General features: G+C 42.7%; 1 protein-coding gene across 1 annotated transcript in view; it reads left to right on the top strand.

The window, feature by feature from the left end:
• LOC139766738 (uncharacterized) overlaps positions 1 to 16,293 on the top strand; it is a 1,106,342-nt gene that overhangs the window by 352,915 nt on the left and 737,134 nt on the right. The window contains 1 exon segment of the mRNA XM_071695663.1: positions 14,062 to 14,192. Coding sequence (XP_071551764.1) covers positions 14,062 to 14,192 — 131 coding nt within the window.

The raw sequence follows: 16,293 nt of genomic DNA on the forward strand, positions 1-16,293 counted from the left end.
TAGATAGATGTATATATATACATGTGACAACCTGTGACCTGCGGTAGGCCAGTGTGTTTGAGTAGCCAAATCTAAAATCGGTAATACTATATTGAACAGTTCCCCTTCCCTCCCCCAGGATGAGCAGAGTGTTAGAGCGAAGGCTTGAGGAATACTGAACGTAAATTGCAATACTAGGAGTCTTGAGTTATGCCAACGGTATAGCAAAAAGACGAAGGTTTCAGGAATATCTTGCATGAGGTGCAGTGCTGGAAGATTTAAGAAATATCCCTTGTTGCTTAGCCTTACAGGAATGTTGGAGGAGTATTCTTTGTACAGTGCGATACAGGAAATGTGGAGGATTACTAGGCATGCAGAGCGATATATAAAGCTCGCAAGATAGGAGCGGAATTGAGGGATAGCCGAGGTACAGATCAGTGAACGAAGGCTTGAGTAATATTTTTTTTTTTTTTTGTACAGGGGAATACTTGAAGGTCTGAGGAATATCCTGTATACACAACCATAGGAGTAGAGTTGAGGAGTATTTCTTTGGATGGCGATATGAAAAGCTGGGGAATATCCTGAATGGAGAATTGTATATATATATATATATATATATATATATATATATATATATATATATATATATATATATATACTTTCGTAATGAGAGAACCATTTTTGTGTCATTACGATACGGATCCTTTTACATGATGGCTCGCTTCTTAAGGGAGGAGAAAGGTGAAGAGTATTCCTTTATCCCTTAAATACGACAGAACGACCTATGATAACAAGGGTACGACTCTTGGCTATGATACTCTGGTCTTTTCGTCATTGTTTAGAAAGTACGATCACCAAAGCCTCTCTCGAAATGGGATACGATATGAAAACATGGGTTCGTGTTGGTGTGATCTGCCGACGCTTACAATATTCTAGATAGCTGAAGTCTGCAACAGGCTTGTGTGGATTTCTTCTCTCGTACGTATTCTGAAGTCACACCACTATAGAGTAGCACCACAGTCGTTTCAGGAAGACGTCCAGGGTAGTATATATATATATATATATATATATATATATATATATATATGTATATATATATATATTATATATATGAGCACCTAGAGATAGCAGACAAGTACAGAAATAGATGGATAACAACATTTATGAATTGATCAAGTCTGTCTCTCTTCTACCGTTATAGAATGATAATTCTAGACGTTTCAAATCATTCAGATAATGATCGTGCGGAAGTCATAATATCTATTGTCCCGCGGCAGCTGAAAAGAGTATTTGCTCGAGAGGAATAAATTAAACATAGATTTGCTCCAGCCTAAAGCTGACGTGGCCACGAGGGAAGTTATTGTCCAGAGTGTGGTGCAATTAGTTCCACGCCTAATGGGTTTCTGAATATTTGATTACCTCAAGATTATCCTCGTAATTCTATTACCTCCACAGAGTCTAAGATGTAATTCTGAATGTAACGGGTAAAATGCTACCGACTACACACTGTCTGGGTTGGTGTCTGAGATGTTGGCGTGCTAGACGATCCATCACGCTTGTTGCGATGCCCCACAGCACACTGTGTGGTCAAAGTCACTCTTAATTTTATTAATAGTTTTCGCATGACGGACTCTGAAAGCAGAGACGGCGGTTCACACCGAGCTGACGGGCGGTGTGGCGAGATGATCAAATGATGACACCTCCTGCATTTTAGTCCTCACACTCATACCGTAGTACATCAAACTGGTACCGAATAGTTACATCCAGCTGGGTCATCTAAGTTCAGTGCCCTGACTGGTACGATATTCATTTACTTCCCTGCTATAAGTAAAGTTGTTCTCTTCAGTGACCCTTTAACAGACAACACCAGTGCATGCTGGCCTCTGTCACGGACGACCTCAACTGCCTTACATTAGCTAGTTCCAACTCCATAAACGTAGGTTTCTGTCAGGCTATGCGAGGCACCATTACTTGGTTCCAGGTCAAACATCCCACACTTTGCCATCGTGGTTCCAGGACTGAGTGCCCTACACAGTGCCACCCTGGTTCCAGGACTGAATGCCCCACTTTGCTACCATGGTTCCATAACTAAGTCGCCTGTAGTATACCTTCGTGGTTTCCACACTGAGTAGCCCTTCCCAGTTACCATTACGTCCCGAACACCCTAACCTTTCTTGAGTCACTAGGATCTTTACACGAACCAGCCCTCGGTCTGCCACGTTACTTCCCACTCTAATTATCCACAGGATGGCTACCTCAGGGATGGCACTCGTAAAACACACTCCACCATCCAGGTCCCTCACTAGCTCATAATACCAATCTGGTACTCCATTCCAGCCACCCCTTACACTACCGCCTAGGGTATAGCCTCCACTCCTCCAGTCTCGCACCAAGCTCGCCAGAACCCTCTCATCCACTGGGGCCCTTTCATTCGAATCCATTCACTGGGCCAACAACCTGTAACCTTTGTCGGCTAGCCTTCACCCTAACCTGCCCTGGGGCCTCGCTTAACCCAGCCCCTACTTTACCACACTGAGCCTCACAGTAAGTCGCCCCAAGCCGTCGCACCGGGTATCAATGTTTAGATAGATCCTTAACTTGCCACTTTGGGTCTCAAAAATGTATCCACCAGCAGCCTCAGTCCTGCCACTCTGGACTCCCCATTCGCAAACTTATTCAATTTCTAAAAAAAAAAAAAAACCGTTGAAACGATCCTTCATGGGCGAGTTATTATCCCATTTGATTGTTGTGGTATTAATAGCGCGGTAGCTGGATGGTTGATTAATAATTGTTTAGCCAGTGGTGCTTGATTACAGTCGTTCTCACTCGACATTAAAATATACATCCAATTTCAGTGGTAAAATTCTAATCCAGTTCGTTGTATCAAAGGGAAAATTAAGTCAGGTAATAAATACATTTTTCTTTTATTATTATTCTCGAGGGAAATTATTTTCGGGGATATGGGCTGTCTCGTCGAGGGAGACCCGCGTGGCGTTTGGTTCAGGGCTTCCCCGCTTGGAGCGCCACTGTTTGTTTACATTGCAGTGAGCAGTCGTGATGGAGTGCGTGCAGGTGCGAGCATGTGGTAACTAGTGTGTGAGAGAGAGAAGAGATTCGCTCTTGTGTTGCCTCTTCGACCACTTAACCTACGTCTTGTTCTGCCTTCAAGAGAACCCGTATGACGTACAAATTGCATAATAGGTGATGGTTTCGACGGGGTTGGCATGTACGACATGGAATAAGCAATGGTAAGAATTGTTTTTATAATGGGTCCATGTGTTCATTAGTTATTTATTTTCTTTCTTTTCTCCATACATATTCGCCTTATCCCGCGTTATCGAGGTAGCGTTAAGAACAGAAGAGTGAGCCTTAGAGGGTATATCCTCACTTGGCCCAACTCTCAGTTCCTTCTTTTGGAAAATTATAAACGGGAAGGGAGGATTTCAGCCCCCCCCGCTCCCTCCCATTTTAGTCGCCTTCTCCGACACGCAGGAACACGTGGGAAATATTCATTCTCCCCTATATTTATATTCATATAAAAAGATATGTGTCAGTTTTTTGGAATATTGTTACCCCATCACCTGTTTTAGGATGTGTGTTCTTCATCAAGGACACTGTAGACGTCATTGCTGTTCCAGGCTTTGTCCGATGTAACGGACGTCTTCATGTCGATGTAATTCATTCCATACATTTAACTCTTTTAAGTTATGATCTTGACGTGTCGGGAGTCATTATATACCAGAAGACCTCGTAACCTAACCTGTTCTTACACATGTACGGTCGTGGTTGCCTGGGGAGAATTCTAAGTGAGAGAAGAAAATGGATCTCGAGAGGATTCATGATTCGCGACACATGGGCAACTCTGCAATTTTTTTTTTTTCAGCTGTCTTGTTGCTAAGATAATTGTGGATGACCACACTAAATATACTACCATTTGCTGTTGCCAAATATCGTTGAAGTTCAGGTTCTCGTACTATTTGTGGTCCATAATCCTCTCTTTGTTCATATCTCTGTTAGTCACTTGAATATACTATTGATTTTGGCACATCTGTTTGTGTTCTGCGTTTACAAGCTGTGTCTAACGCTTCCTCTGCCGTCACATGTCTTATTTGTGGACCAAGAGAAAGTTCCTTCCTTCATCCATGTAGAGATACTGAAAGTTTCTTTCTTAGTTGTTCAAAGCTTTCATAACGTTTTTCATAAAAGCTGACTTAGATGTGGTAACTATCTTAGGATCCACTAAACGTTTATGGACAATGTTCTTGTGGAAGTACCTTGAAGGCTGAAGGCTCCATAGACTTGTCGTTTAATCTCCACCATCGTTTTCAACACAAATCATGAGAATGACATGTGGCATTGACTTGCCTTGACCAGTGAGTCTTTGAAAGTCTTTGCATTTGTGTTGTAGCTAAAATGTGTTGGACCAGCTTCTCTCCTGATCACAAGTATACATCTAGAATAAAGACAGTAGCAGAGTTTGGTATAGACTGGCATGTTTCTTGTTTAAGCAACAGAATTTGATTATAGAGGTACGTATGCTTTGTTTCTCGACATGCGCCGGTGGTGTTTTTCGCGTACGATGTATTCAAGCGTTAGTTATAGATTATCTCAAAAAGCTAGACGTAACTGACACATTCTGATTGTTCCATGATATAATCAGAGTCGTCAAACTTATCAAAATGATAATAGCGTGACGTTTTGGTGGCGAATGCTTATGGCCAGTTTGATAAAAGTAATAATGATAATTATAATACTGATAGAAATATGATGATGATAATGATAGTATATGCTGTTCAATTGCCTATTGACCTGTTTGATGACGGTAGTAATAATAATAATAATAATAATAATAATAATAATAATAATAATAGAAAAGATACTAATGATAATGATAATACATGCTCTTCAGTTGCTTACTGACCTGTTTGATGATGATAATAATAATAGTAATAATAATAATGATAATAACAATAGTAATGATAATGATTGCGATAATGATAGGAATTATACTAATAACAATGATCGTGTATGTGTTTCGTGCACATTACCTACCACAACCATGCGTCATGACCTGGGTTCGGCCATCGTCCTCACGCTTCGCTCACACACGTCGTCTGTGCACGACCACCGTTTGTCCCGCTCTCACCCACCATCAGTAACATTTTGCGTAATGTCTTTATATCTCTGATTCGTTGACCTCCAGGCTCATGTCTCATCCCTACTTCATCCATGGTCATCTCTCGTATCAGCAGCACTCAAGCATATCATGCTTGAGTGCTGGTATAGCGTGTCGTATCTGCGCTCGAGCAGTACTCAAGAGTGCCGCTCGAGCAGTACTCAAGTGTGCCGCTCATGCGCTCGAGCAGTACTCAAGAGTGCCGCTCATGCGCTCGAGCAGTACTCAAGTGTGCCGCTCATGCGCTCGAGCAGTACTCAAGTGTGCCGCTCATGCGCTCGAGCAGTACTCAAGTGTGCCGCTCATGCGCTCGAGCAGTACTCAAGTGTGCCGCTCATGCGCTCGAGCAGTACTCAAGAGTGGCGCTCATGCGCTCGAGCAGTACTCAAGAGTGCCGCTCATGCGCTCGAGCAGTACTCAAGAGTGCCGCTCATGCGCTCGAGCAGTACTCAAGTGTGCCGCTCATGCGCTCGAGCAGTACTCAAGAGTGCCGCTCATGCGCTCGAGCAGTACTCAAGTGTGCCGCTCATGCGCTCGAGCAGTACTCAAGAGTGGCGCTCATGCGCTCGAGCAGTACTCTCATCCACCACATTCTGCAGAGTTCTGCATTCCTGCCCACGACCCACAGAAGAATGTTGTACACCTTCAAAGGAGGAGGAAAAAATATATTCGAGTTATGTTCCGTAACTGGTGAATATTTTCGTGATATTAGACTTGCCTGTTTTTTGTCTTTCCTTACTGTTATTCTTTTCAGTCCATATGAAATGGCCTTGAGTCTATTAAAAGGAATATTTGATACGATAAATGCATCACGTATTGCCAGTTTTATAAGTAAATAAGTTAAAGAATAGAGTGGAAAAGACAGACGATTGAATAAAGTTAAAGATTGCTTTAAATATTAAGAACTGACGAGCACTATGAAGATATATATGATAGTGTTCCCTCCCTCCCTCGCTCCTACGCCTCGTACACTCGTGTTAATTAGTATTGTTGCCTCGCTAGCTAGGACGGGAGTAGGACCTAATTGGTGCCCTCCACGTAGGCATTAGGACTGAAAGTCTCGCTCAGGGCAAATGAGTTGGTGCATTCGTTGACGGAGGGAGGCGGTGAGGTAGGGAGACAAAATAAGATAGACAGGAAGAGAGAGAGAGAGAGAGAGAGAGAGAGAGAGAGAGAGAGAGAGAGAGAGAGAGGTAAGCAGTGGACAAAGGGAAACATAACGCAAGAGATAGGAAGGCAGGCATGGAAGGTAACCAGACAGACGTTGTGGTAGACAAAAGCAGACAGTATAGTTTACATCTATAAACTTTCTGGCGAATGACAGACAGATTGACAGTCTGGTATAATAGATTTTCCAGTGGCCACACAGGTAAACAAGCATATAAGTAAAGTGAAAGTTGGGAAGGGTCAGAGGTCATTTGCGTAGATTGTTGGGAGACTGGAGAGTATTGTGCGAGTTGCCCTTCGCAAAGACCACGACGCCATGTTACCGGAAATCGATTTGTAAAATGTTTTCCCGCTAACGAAATTGTGCTCGGCTCTGATCTGAATCCCAGTGTTGGACGGTGATAACTCCAGGGAGGCGTTGGGCCAGTCGTGTGTGTTTGTGTGTGTGTGTGCATGTGTGTGTGTTACGGGGAGGGAGTTTTACACCGGTGTTTCCCGTCTCTTAATCTTGTAATATATGCACCGTGGTTTTACTCCTTTACACGCACACACACACACACACACACACACACACACACACACACATATGTAAAGCGAGGTACCCATTTGTCGACCATCCTCGAGGGGGAGGATGAACACTTGAGTTGGGTGTGGGCTGGCTGCCACGCCCACGATTCGAACCAATGTGGCTCCGACAGCGGGCTGGGCCTTGCTGGCTCATGGTGTGTGTGTGTGTGTGTGTGTGTGTGTGTGTGTGTGTGTGTGTGTGTGTGTACTTACATATCAGTAGTTAACGTTTTTGTACTGTATAGTATGGGAAGGGAGCTCTTCACTCATGGCGCCCCATCTCATGAATTCCACTACCATAAAACTATAAAAATCAATGACCTGTCAGTACTCAGTTTTATTATTTACTTTATCCATCCCACTACACTTGATTCTGTGAAAGCACATCTTAACGCCTTCTTTAACAAGTTTCTTTACCTGCTTTCTTGACTTAGGATATGATTCTTCTGTCTTTGCATCTCTCGAAGAACTTTTCACTCAACATTATGAGACCGGCATAGAAACTTGAAGGTTGTGTGATCAGTTCACCGCTTAATCTTTTTTCTTCTGTGGTATTATTCAGTCCTCTTAATACTGTTACCATCCTTGTCGCGTACCTCTGGACGTTTTCTATTAGTTCTTTGTACGTCTTTAAGTGAGGAGACCAGACTTCAGGAATATATTTGATGCGGTTTTTACCTATCTGTAATAAGCCATTGTTACAGTAGAGGGAGGGTCTTCAACACTCGTGGGGCTCCGTTGCAGAGAATTTTATACCACCATATAGCTTTTGAAGCCTCTGTATACCGTCAGCTTTCACATTGCCATCACTAAGATTATTCCATTAATCCTGACTGGACATTATAGGAATACTTCCTTACCTTTTTTTCTAAGAAGTGTTTTATTTAGATATTTTGTTGTGGTCTTGGCTGTCCTGTCTGTGCACCTTTCAAAAAAGTGTATACTATCATCGTCATCAAATTGGTTTAGAAATCTGAAGGGTTTGATAAGTTACCCCTAACTTATCTCTCTTCCTTGACTTCAGTTATGGTAATACATTTTCCCTCGCGTACCTAACACTCACGCCCAGAGTCAGGAGGAGAGACAATACAGCGAAGTCACCCATCTTCGCCTCCCTCACATTGTTTTCTATAAAGATGATTCTTGAGTAAGAGTCCTGGTGAAGATCCCTGATATTGTGAGGTAAACCTTGCGCTTTTCTTTCACCCTTGGAGGGTGGGCTAGAGTGGAGCTTGTACATTAATCACTCGACTTCCTTTGCTTGGAAGAGAAAATCACCTTCATGACCCACCCATGGCAGGCGGTGCGACTTAATCCTCCCACTTTTTAAGTCTTAAAAACACACAGCCAATGTCTTACCCTGAGTCTCTCTAATTCTTGCTGAATGAATACATGACTTTCGTCCATCGTGAATCTCTCTCTCTCTCTCTCTCTCTCTCTCTCTCTCTCTCTCTCTCTCTCTCTCTCTCTCTCTCTCTCTCTCTCTCCCAGGAAAAAGTATGGAGTTTTCTCCTTAGCGTTCCCAGTGAGATTCACGCCCCCTGCCTCCTCCACCTGTTGCATTAAGGAATATTTAGAGAACATTTTGCCCGATCCGTATAACCTGCTTCCTTTTTGAAGTTTTAAAGATGTTTCAGTAAGTGGAATGACAAAAAAAAGCACTTGCAGGTACAGTGGGATTACACATAAAACTCGGATGCTTTAAACTAGTCACAAAAGAAGGGACAGGCAGACCCAACACCCAATCCTTCATCAGGAGAGAGTGAATAGTGTAAGAGAAATAATGTAAGAGAAATTCCAAATTCCGTTGAATTCCGAGAGGAAAAGAGAATTGATGTTATGTTGACGTTCAAGGTAGTTTCCGACACAATAGACTGCCGTTGACATATATTTTTCCTCCCCATGAAAAGATATCTCGAGAGGCATGTGATCAAGTCATCTGTTCATCGCGCCACAAGACATGGAAAGAACCTCAACAATCTCTCCAGTATACAGCACCAATTACGTAGTGGGTTTTCGCCTTTGAATAGATTCAACCCATCTCCTTGACGCTGGCTCACAAGGTATACATATACTCCTTTTTTTATGAGGAATAGACAAGTGTATGAGCCTCATAAACGAAGCATAAGCTTCACAGGGAAGACAGAACACTGCAGAGGTAATGCAACATCATGTGTGGTAGAAGCCACAGACTTGGGCTGAGTGAGCCCTCCGACTCGCCGGTCCTCCCACTTACCGTGGCGTCGTGAGCGGACAACGTAACACTATTCTTGGTTCCTCAACCACAGCTGCAGCTGTGTCGGCGTGCGTGTTCCCTCTCTCATCCGTCATGTGCATATACATATTGCACGTTTATGAATGTCATGCGACTGAAACTAACATGTATGTAAACAACATAGTTGACCATATATATATATATATATATATATATATATATATATATATATATATATATATATACACACACACTCTCACGCTTTGTTGATTTATTTAGAGGTACTAAAGGAGATATTGTTAAAGGTCCGTGGGGAAAGGGAATTCCTGTTCTTGTGTTTCTAACAAGTCAATATTCACTCTCTCTCTCTCTCCTGCTATCTTCTTTCACAGCATATCAAAATCTGATCAATATAAAGTCGTCAAGATCTATGAACTAAAAAGTATTTCACAGTTAGCCTCTCCTGGTGTTGTTGGAACTCGGGTTCCTTGTAGCAGGAAGAATATGCTAAAAGACGTGCAGAATAAACGAGTGACGTAAAAAAAAAAAAAAAAATCTTTTACAGACTTGAAACAAGTGCCAATGTTTTACAAGGAACTCCCACTTTCATTGGAAAATGTTGCTATCCTTGAGAAATGCTATGTTGAGAACTTTCTGGTCCGGGGTAATGTAACGTATACACTTAGGAGCGGACTCCCGCAGGGGGATCTGTCGTGGGAATATACAGGTGCTTCTTTCCTTTATGGCGTGTTGGTCGCCATATCCTTTTCGCAGGAGGTTCGGAAAATCATATACAACGAGGAAAATGATGCTCAGATTAATAAGAGGTTACGAATCGTACACACGTAGCTTCTTATTAAGATGAACGTTATTTTTCGTATGACATATAAACTGGCAATGTAATATACATACATTGCCAACTGACGACATATCACAGAGAGTAAGTTAATCCATCAGATGATTCGAATTAGAAGAAGCTGCAAAAGCTTTTTATTTTCAGATTAGTTTTGTGGATTTTCATACGATTCCTAGTAACTAAGAGATGTTTCAGTTTCCTTGAAAGATAAGGGAGATGTATGATTTTATAAGAAGAATATTGCTTTTGAATCGATCTGACAATTTAGTCTCGTCTCGGAATATCGTTTAGTCCAGTTATTACGAATACTACATCACTGGGAATGGATCTTTTGCGGGTGTCCTATGTCTTGGAGTGTTACGGTTCATGGAACTGAGAGAAAGAGGTGCATGAGGTGTGATAGCCAGGAGCTACTGAAGGTGCATGATTAAGTTGGGGAAAGAGAGGTAGATTGAGAAATAGGTGACAATCTTGGCAGGAGTCCCTCGATGCTAAAGAAGATGCATGAGGTGAAGCAGGAACACGTCGGAGAGATGCGTGGTTGCCTCGTCGACGTGGAGTTCCTGTTTAAGAGGTGGGTGTGGCGTGTATCACGGGTCCTGGAGTGATTGGCGGCAGCCGGTGTGTTCTTGCGCTGCAGGAGTGGCGCGGGCGTGGCTGTCGGTCCAGCAGAAGGTGGACGTCGAAGGTGAGGCACCGCAAGGAAACCTGCCAGGAAGATGAAACGTCAGAAACCACGTAGAGGAATTTTACTGACGGAGGAGGCGCCCTAAGGGCGGTTCGAGTCTGAGGACACGCCTCCCGTTCTGTGGTGATGCCCGGGTTCATGAGAAGCAGGGAGGACAGACAGATCACGAAGGCGGTCTGGGCGACGAAGAAGCTCTTCTTGAAAATTGGGAACGTCACTGATTGGTGCAGTGATGGCCCCGATAACCCTCTTGGTAGTTCACTACTTGTTCTCCTGCTTTCCCCACTAACGTTACTGTCACTCTTGTTTCGTCCTACCTTAGTACCATCTGTCTCTTATCATTTCTCCTTCGGGTCCTTTTTTCCTTCATAGGTCCTTCCCAACCTACCCTCTTCCTTAGTCCCCACTTGCATGGTACTGCCTTGAATCCAGCCCCCATATCCCTGGAACTCGCTACTAAAGGTAGGAAATGTGTTATAATGAGAAGCATCAACTGCCCAAGGTCATATACCGTAACACTAGCAGGCTTAGCTGGGAGTCCGTGAGTAGTGCTCGCTTAATTCTGGTATATCGACCCGTTCAGAATTCCATTCAAAGCCGAAACACTGGATCTCGCATACAAAAGAACGTGATGCTAAAGTTAGCAAAGGTTATACTTACAAGGTTTTATTCGGGTTGTATCAGTATATGGCACGAGGAGGATCTTGGAGCTTCTGATTATTCTGTTTCGAACCTGTGGCACAGTTGATGAATTGAGAAAACCGAGTCCCTACCGTGGCCGGGTTTGTGTATGACCAAACCTCTTCTCACACCTTCCGGTGTGGATACTGTGGCGGAAAAAGGAGGATGATAAAGTCATTACCCAGGCAAGGAGACCTTGTGAAATATCCTCGTGGGAAGCGAGTTCTTCGTCACGAGATCTCTTCGTCAGATGATGGAGTGAGCACGGTTGGTCCACACACTGCATGGCCCGGCACGACTCAGCCTCTGTGTGATCACCAGTTTGCACTAACCTACTTGTACAGTACGGGGGGAAGACTGCGACTGCACTCGTACAGCCCCATTTCTTGAGCTTTCTATATTATCAAGAAGCCTTTTGAACTGTCAGCATTCACAGTTTCCATTAGTTCTTTTGACCGTTGAAGCGTGTAGCCGACGCTATGCTAACACACAATTGTGGCGAGCTGCATTCAGTTTCTCCGTAATTTTTTTCTACTGTAGATTTAATGTAAACATTTTTGTGCATGGTGTTTGCATGTTGTTGAAAGTATTTTATACGTGGGTTGGGGTCGAGTCCCTTAAGACTTGAAATATGTCACTTAAATACTGCTCGTACAATAATGGCTAGAACTAAAAGGATCATTTATCTCCCCAAATTTTGCTTCTTCATAAAAAGGAAAAATGTTGGCCAGAAGTGAACGTAAAGTAGAACCTTGTGGCTTTTCCATCCGTCTGCATCCATAAACGTTTATTAAGAAAGTGGTTAGAATTCCAGGCTTCTGGCTGTAGAATAGTATCAGTTTTCTTTGCGTCTGCATTTTTGTTTTATGGATGCACTGTCATGGGGTTATTACAGGATGTTCCAGAAAGATTTGAACGGCTTTGAATTTTATCAACATTTGAACACTAAGACATACTACAAAGCACATTGGGTTCAACGAAACATGATTCACTTTCAGTAAAATCTTATATATTGTTTAACTGTTTTTGTATGATTTATTGCTCAAAGGTCACTACACTTAATATTATTAGGATGTTTCAGAACACCCTGTACTTTATCAAGAAAACACGGCACTTGCGGCACCAGCAAAGCTGATGATCCTGAAGGCATGCTTCCCCCGAGTACTGAAAGAGTGTCTCTGAACTTTGCACCTCTGCTGATTAGGCTGTTCCGTTTTGGTTTAAGAACCAGAGGTTTTCCTTCTTGGAAGTATGCTTTGGTACATCCCTTTTCAAGAAGGGTGACCGTTCTCACTCTAACTTTTGTCCTGTTGCCTTGACATCTGCCAATTCCAAGTATTTGAAATCCTCCTCAACTCCATATCCTCAGACATCTTGAATTTCACAGTCTTCTCTGATATCCAGTATGGCTTCCGTAAGGCGAGATCCACTATTGTTATTCTTCTCTATATTACTAATGTCTGGTCATCACCCTTGAAAGATTTGGGATATTCTATGTTAGTTGTTCTTGACACATTCAAAGCTTCTGACAGAATGTGGCATCGGGGTCTCATCTCTAAGCTCCTTTCTTTTGGCTTCCCTCCCTCATTTTGCTCCGTCATATCTAGCTTCCTCTGTGGCCGATCTGTCTCCGTGTTGTTCATGGATCAGCCTCTCCCTCGTTCTCCATCACTAGCGGTGTCCCTCAAGGTTCTGTCATGTCTCCTACACTTTTACTCATTTTATTAACGATGTCGTTTCTTCCACAAATGATCAAATGCGCATATATGCTAACGACTCGCTTCTGCATTCCTCCACACCCTTCTGCTCTGCTTCTTCTCTCACTTGGTCTGCACTTCGTTTCAGCATAACTTTCTCAGTGGACTCAGACTTATGATATCTCAATGGGGTAGGCGAAGTCTGGTTGATTTTAATACCTCCAAGACCCAGTTTCTTTCTACCCGTCCCTCCATCGAAAATTCTTAACAATTTTCCTGTTTCCTTTGTTGGTTCTGTAATTCCAGACTTATAAATTTGTCCCAGGTTAACTTCCAAACTTGACCCCTTGGTTCACTTTCCCTCTTCTATAGGTATTATTTTTGTTTTTGCTTCCCGAAAGCAGGTTGCTTGTGTGCCCACACGACTAGCTTGACCAAGCAATACTCGACAAGTTGCTGTGTCAAGTGATTACTGTGTGCTCGTTGAGAATTCATAGTTGGGGCGTTTTGATAACTGTTTCTTTCCCTATAACTTGAAGCTTTGGAACTCTCTGCCTTCTCATGTCTTTCCTAGTAACTATGACCTGGAACATTTCAAAAGACAGGTTTTTCATTTCCTCCAAAATTCGTAAAACACTTTCCCTTGTCTCCTCATTGTCCATTTCAAATTATTCTGTCTATATTTCAGTTAAAGTCCACCCTTGATATGGACTTTTGTCCCTGACTGAAGACCCCAAAGTAAAAAAAAAAATAGAAAAAAAAGATAGATATTTTTCAATTCCTGACTTCATGAGCCCCAAACGTTAAGGCTAGTAAAGATGTACCGAAGAAGCTCTTGCACTTGCTGTAGTCTTCGACCTTGTCTGCGACTTACTGTAATTTCAGAATCCTGCTTTGGTCTTGGTCCAGTTTTCATCCTCTCCAGGAGAAGCTGGTATGCAGAATCCAATATACAAAACTGTTGTTTACTCTTTAAGTATCGCTACCCGATGATCATTCCGTTTATTGATATTGTCTGGTCTTGTCCTCCTCCAGGTATCGGCGTGTACGTCTCCCGGGTGGAGCAGGGCGGACCAGCTTGGAGAGCAGGTCTTCGGCCGGGTGACCTCATCCTCGCTGCCAATCAAACCAACTTCTCCTCGGTCACCCACGCTGAGGCTATCGCGGTGAGTATTCGTGGGCGCTGATTGGCTGCTTATGCGTCATCGTGGTCGCTCATTGGTTGTATCTGCTGGTAGGGGCTTGTTGAGTAATCCTGGCCGTTGATTGGCTATTTTTGTTTTGCTGCTGGGCATTTCAGAGGCCTTTATTGGTCGCTGATTTGCTATTTTTACTGCTGGATATTTCGGTGAATATAACTTTTTTTTTTTCGGCCGTTGATTGGCTGTTTTCCCTCTTGGGTATTCCGCTGAATATACGTATGTAGGCACCTCATTGGCAAATTCTAATCGTAGAATATTCTGGGGAGTAAAGTAGGACCCTGATTGGCTTGTTCTCCTGCCAGGCTATCTTGGTGAGTAATGCAAACCGCTGATTGGCTGCTGAAGCTGAGGGGAAACGTACGGGTAAGTAATCCTGGCCTGTGATTGGTCAATTTGTTCTAATTAGGCCATGGTAGTCCATTCTCTCTCTCTCTCTCTCTCTCTCTCTCTCTCTCTCTCTCTCTCTCTCTCTCTCTCTCTCTCTCTCTCTCTCTCTCCAGGCTGCTTCTAAGGCTCTCGATAAACTATTCATTTCCCCACAGAGGACAAAATTTTAGCTCTGGCTTGCACTTTGGGTTGGGGAGGGAGTCGAGCAGCGTTGTCTATCCCAGCTTGTAGCGCCTAGTGTTGTTGTCCCACTTTGTGCCGTGCTGCCGTTTTCTTTGCTCTATGCCATAGTGATGTATTTATCTTGTTTTATGGATCATTCGCTTTGTAACGTTTGACCTTTTTTTAGCTCCTCTTTCGTATTCCATGATAATGTTCAAAGATATATATTTATATTTTTATCTATATTGTATCAGAATGTTTTCTTATTAGCATGTGTAGACTCAGATACGTCTTGTATAGATGACGGAAGACCATCCAGACCTGGTAAGTACTCAGAATTATTAGTTTTTTATTATAAGACTTGCCAAATTTATTCTCCATCAACGAATTTAAGGAATATCTTTTTTTTCTTGTATCAGCGCTCTTGGAACTGCTTTCTAGAGTGTAATGCATGTTGTATTTTTTTTTATCTTATATCTCTATGACGCAACGGGAATTTACACACCTCTGACGTCAACTAGGAAGTTGTATAATACAACCTCCTCTTCCTCAATTACTGTTTCCGGTTATGTTTTTTTTGTCCGTGTTTATCTATGTGTCTGTTTTTGTTTGTTGTCAGATTTATATGGTAGTTTTGAATTGATATGACATTTAAATGAAAGAAAAAATATTGTTTCCTTTTCGTCGAACATGACTGAGTTGAGTTGCCGTTCGCTTAGTGTAATATTTTCTCCTAGGTTGTAATGCCTCACTAGGATGATGTGGTAGGGCCAGCGAGTCTGATTTGGGGTAAATTTTCTAAATCGTACGTTTATGGACGTAATGGAAAGTCCGACTACATAAACCAAAAGAGCAAACTTAGCAAAAGTTTGATAAGGAACTGACCTTTTATTTTTACATTGGGTGGGAAATGTTTAGTTAGATGTGATGGGGAATAAAAGCTTTGGGAATAATCATTTTGGTTGTATTGAGGCATTTTCTTGTTGATCACGAAGAAGACAGAAAAGAGTATGGACAGTGCTGGATAGGACGCGCGCTTCCAGAAGTGTGTGTGACGCGGAGTTGCACATGATGATGGTGGTGTGGAGTTGACTACAAAACACCAGAAACAAATGCATCCCTTTCTATGCAGGGTTACTTCACCATCGTGTGGTCTTTCTTCCAGACTTTTTCTTTCCTGCTGGCTGTTGTTGCCAGAGGCAGTGGAAGTGGTGAAGAAACAGCCTTCTTAGTATTCAACTCTTACTTGCTGATGTCTTCAGCGTAGGAGGACAGACTGTCTAAACAACCTTAGTGATATTTTCGTATAGTTGTAGTGTCAGAGATTTGTTCCTCCGTCAAGGGTCTTAAGGTTTGTGTATACATCGGGATTGTGCGTGCTGGTCACTCTGTAGTGTTCCGATGTGGCAGGATGTGGAGAACAGAGTCATGGACACGATATGTTACATACATCTTGTGAAGGATGATACTTTGTTGAACTCGAGAGATGTCTGTTCAGGGATGTAAACAAATGGAT

This window comes from Panulirus ornatus, chromosome 4 (genome assembly GCF_036320965.1).
Source record: "Panulirus ornatus isolate Po-2019 chromosome 4, ASM3632096v1, whole genome shotgun sequence".
Lineage (NCBI taxonomy): Eukaryota > Metazoa > Arthropoda > Malacostraca > Decapoda > Palinuridae > Panulirus > Panulirus ornatus.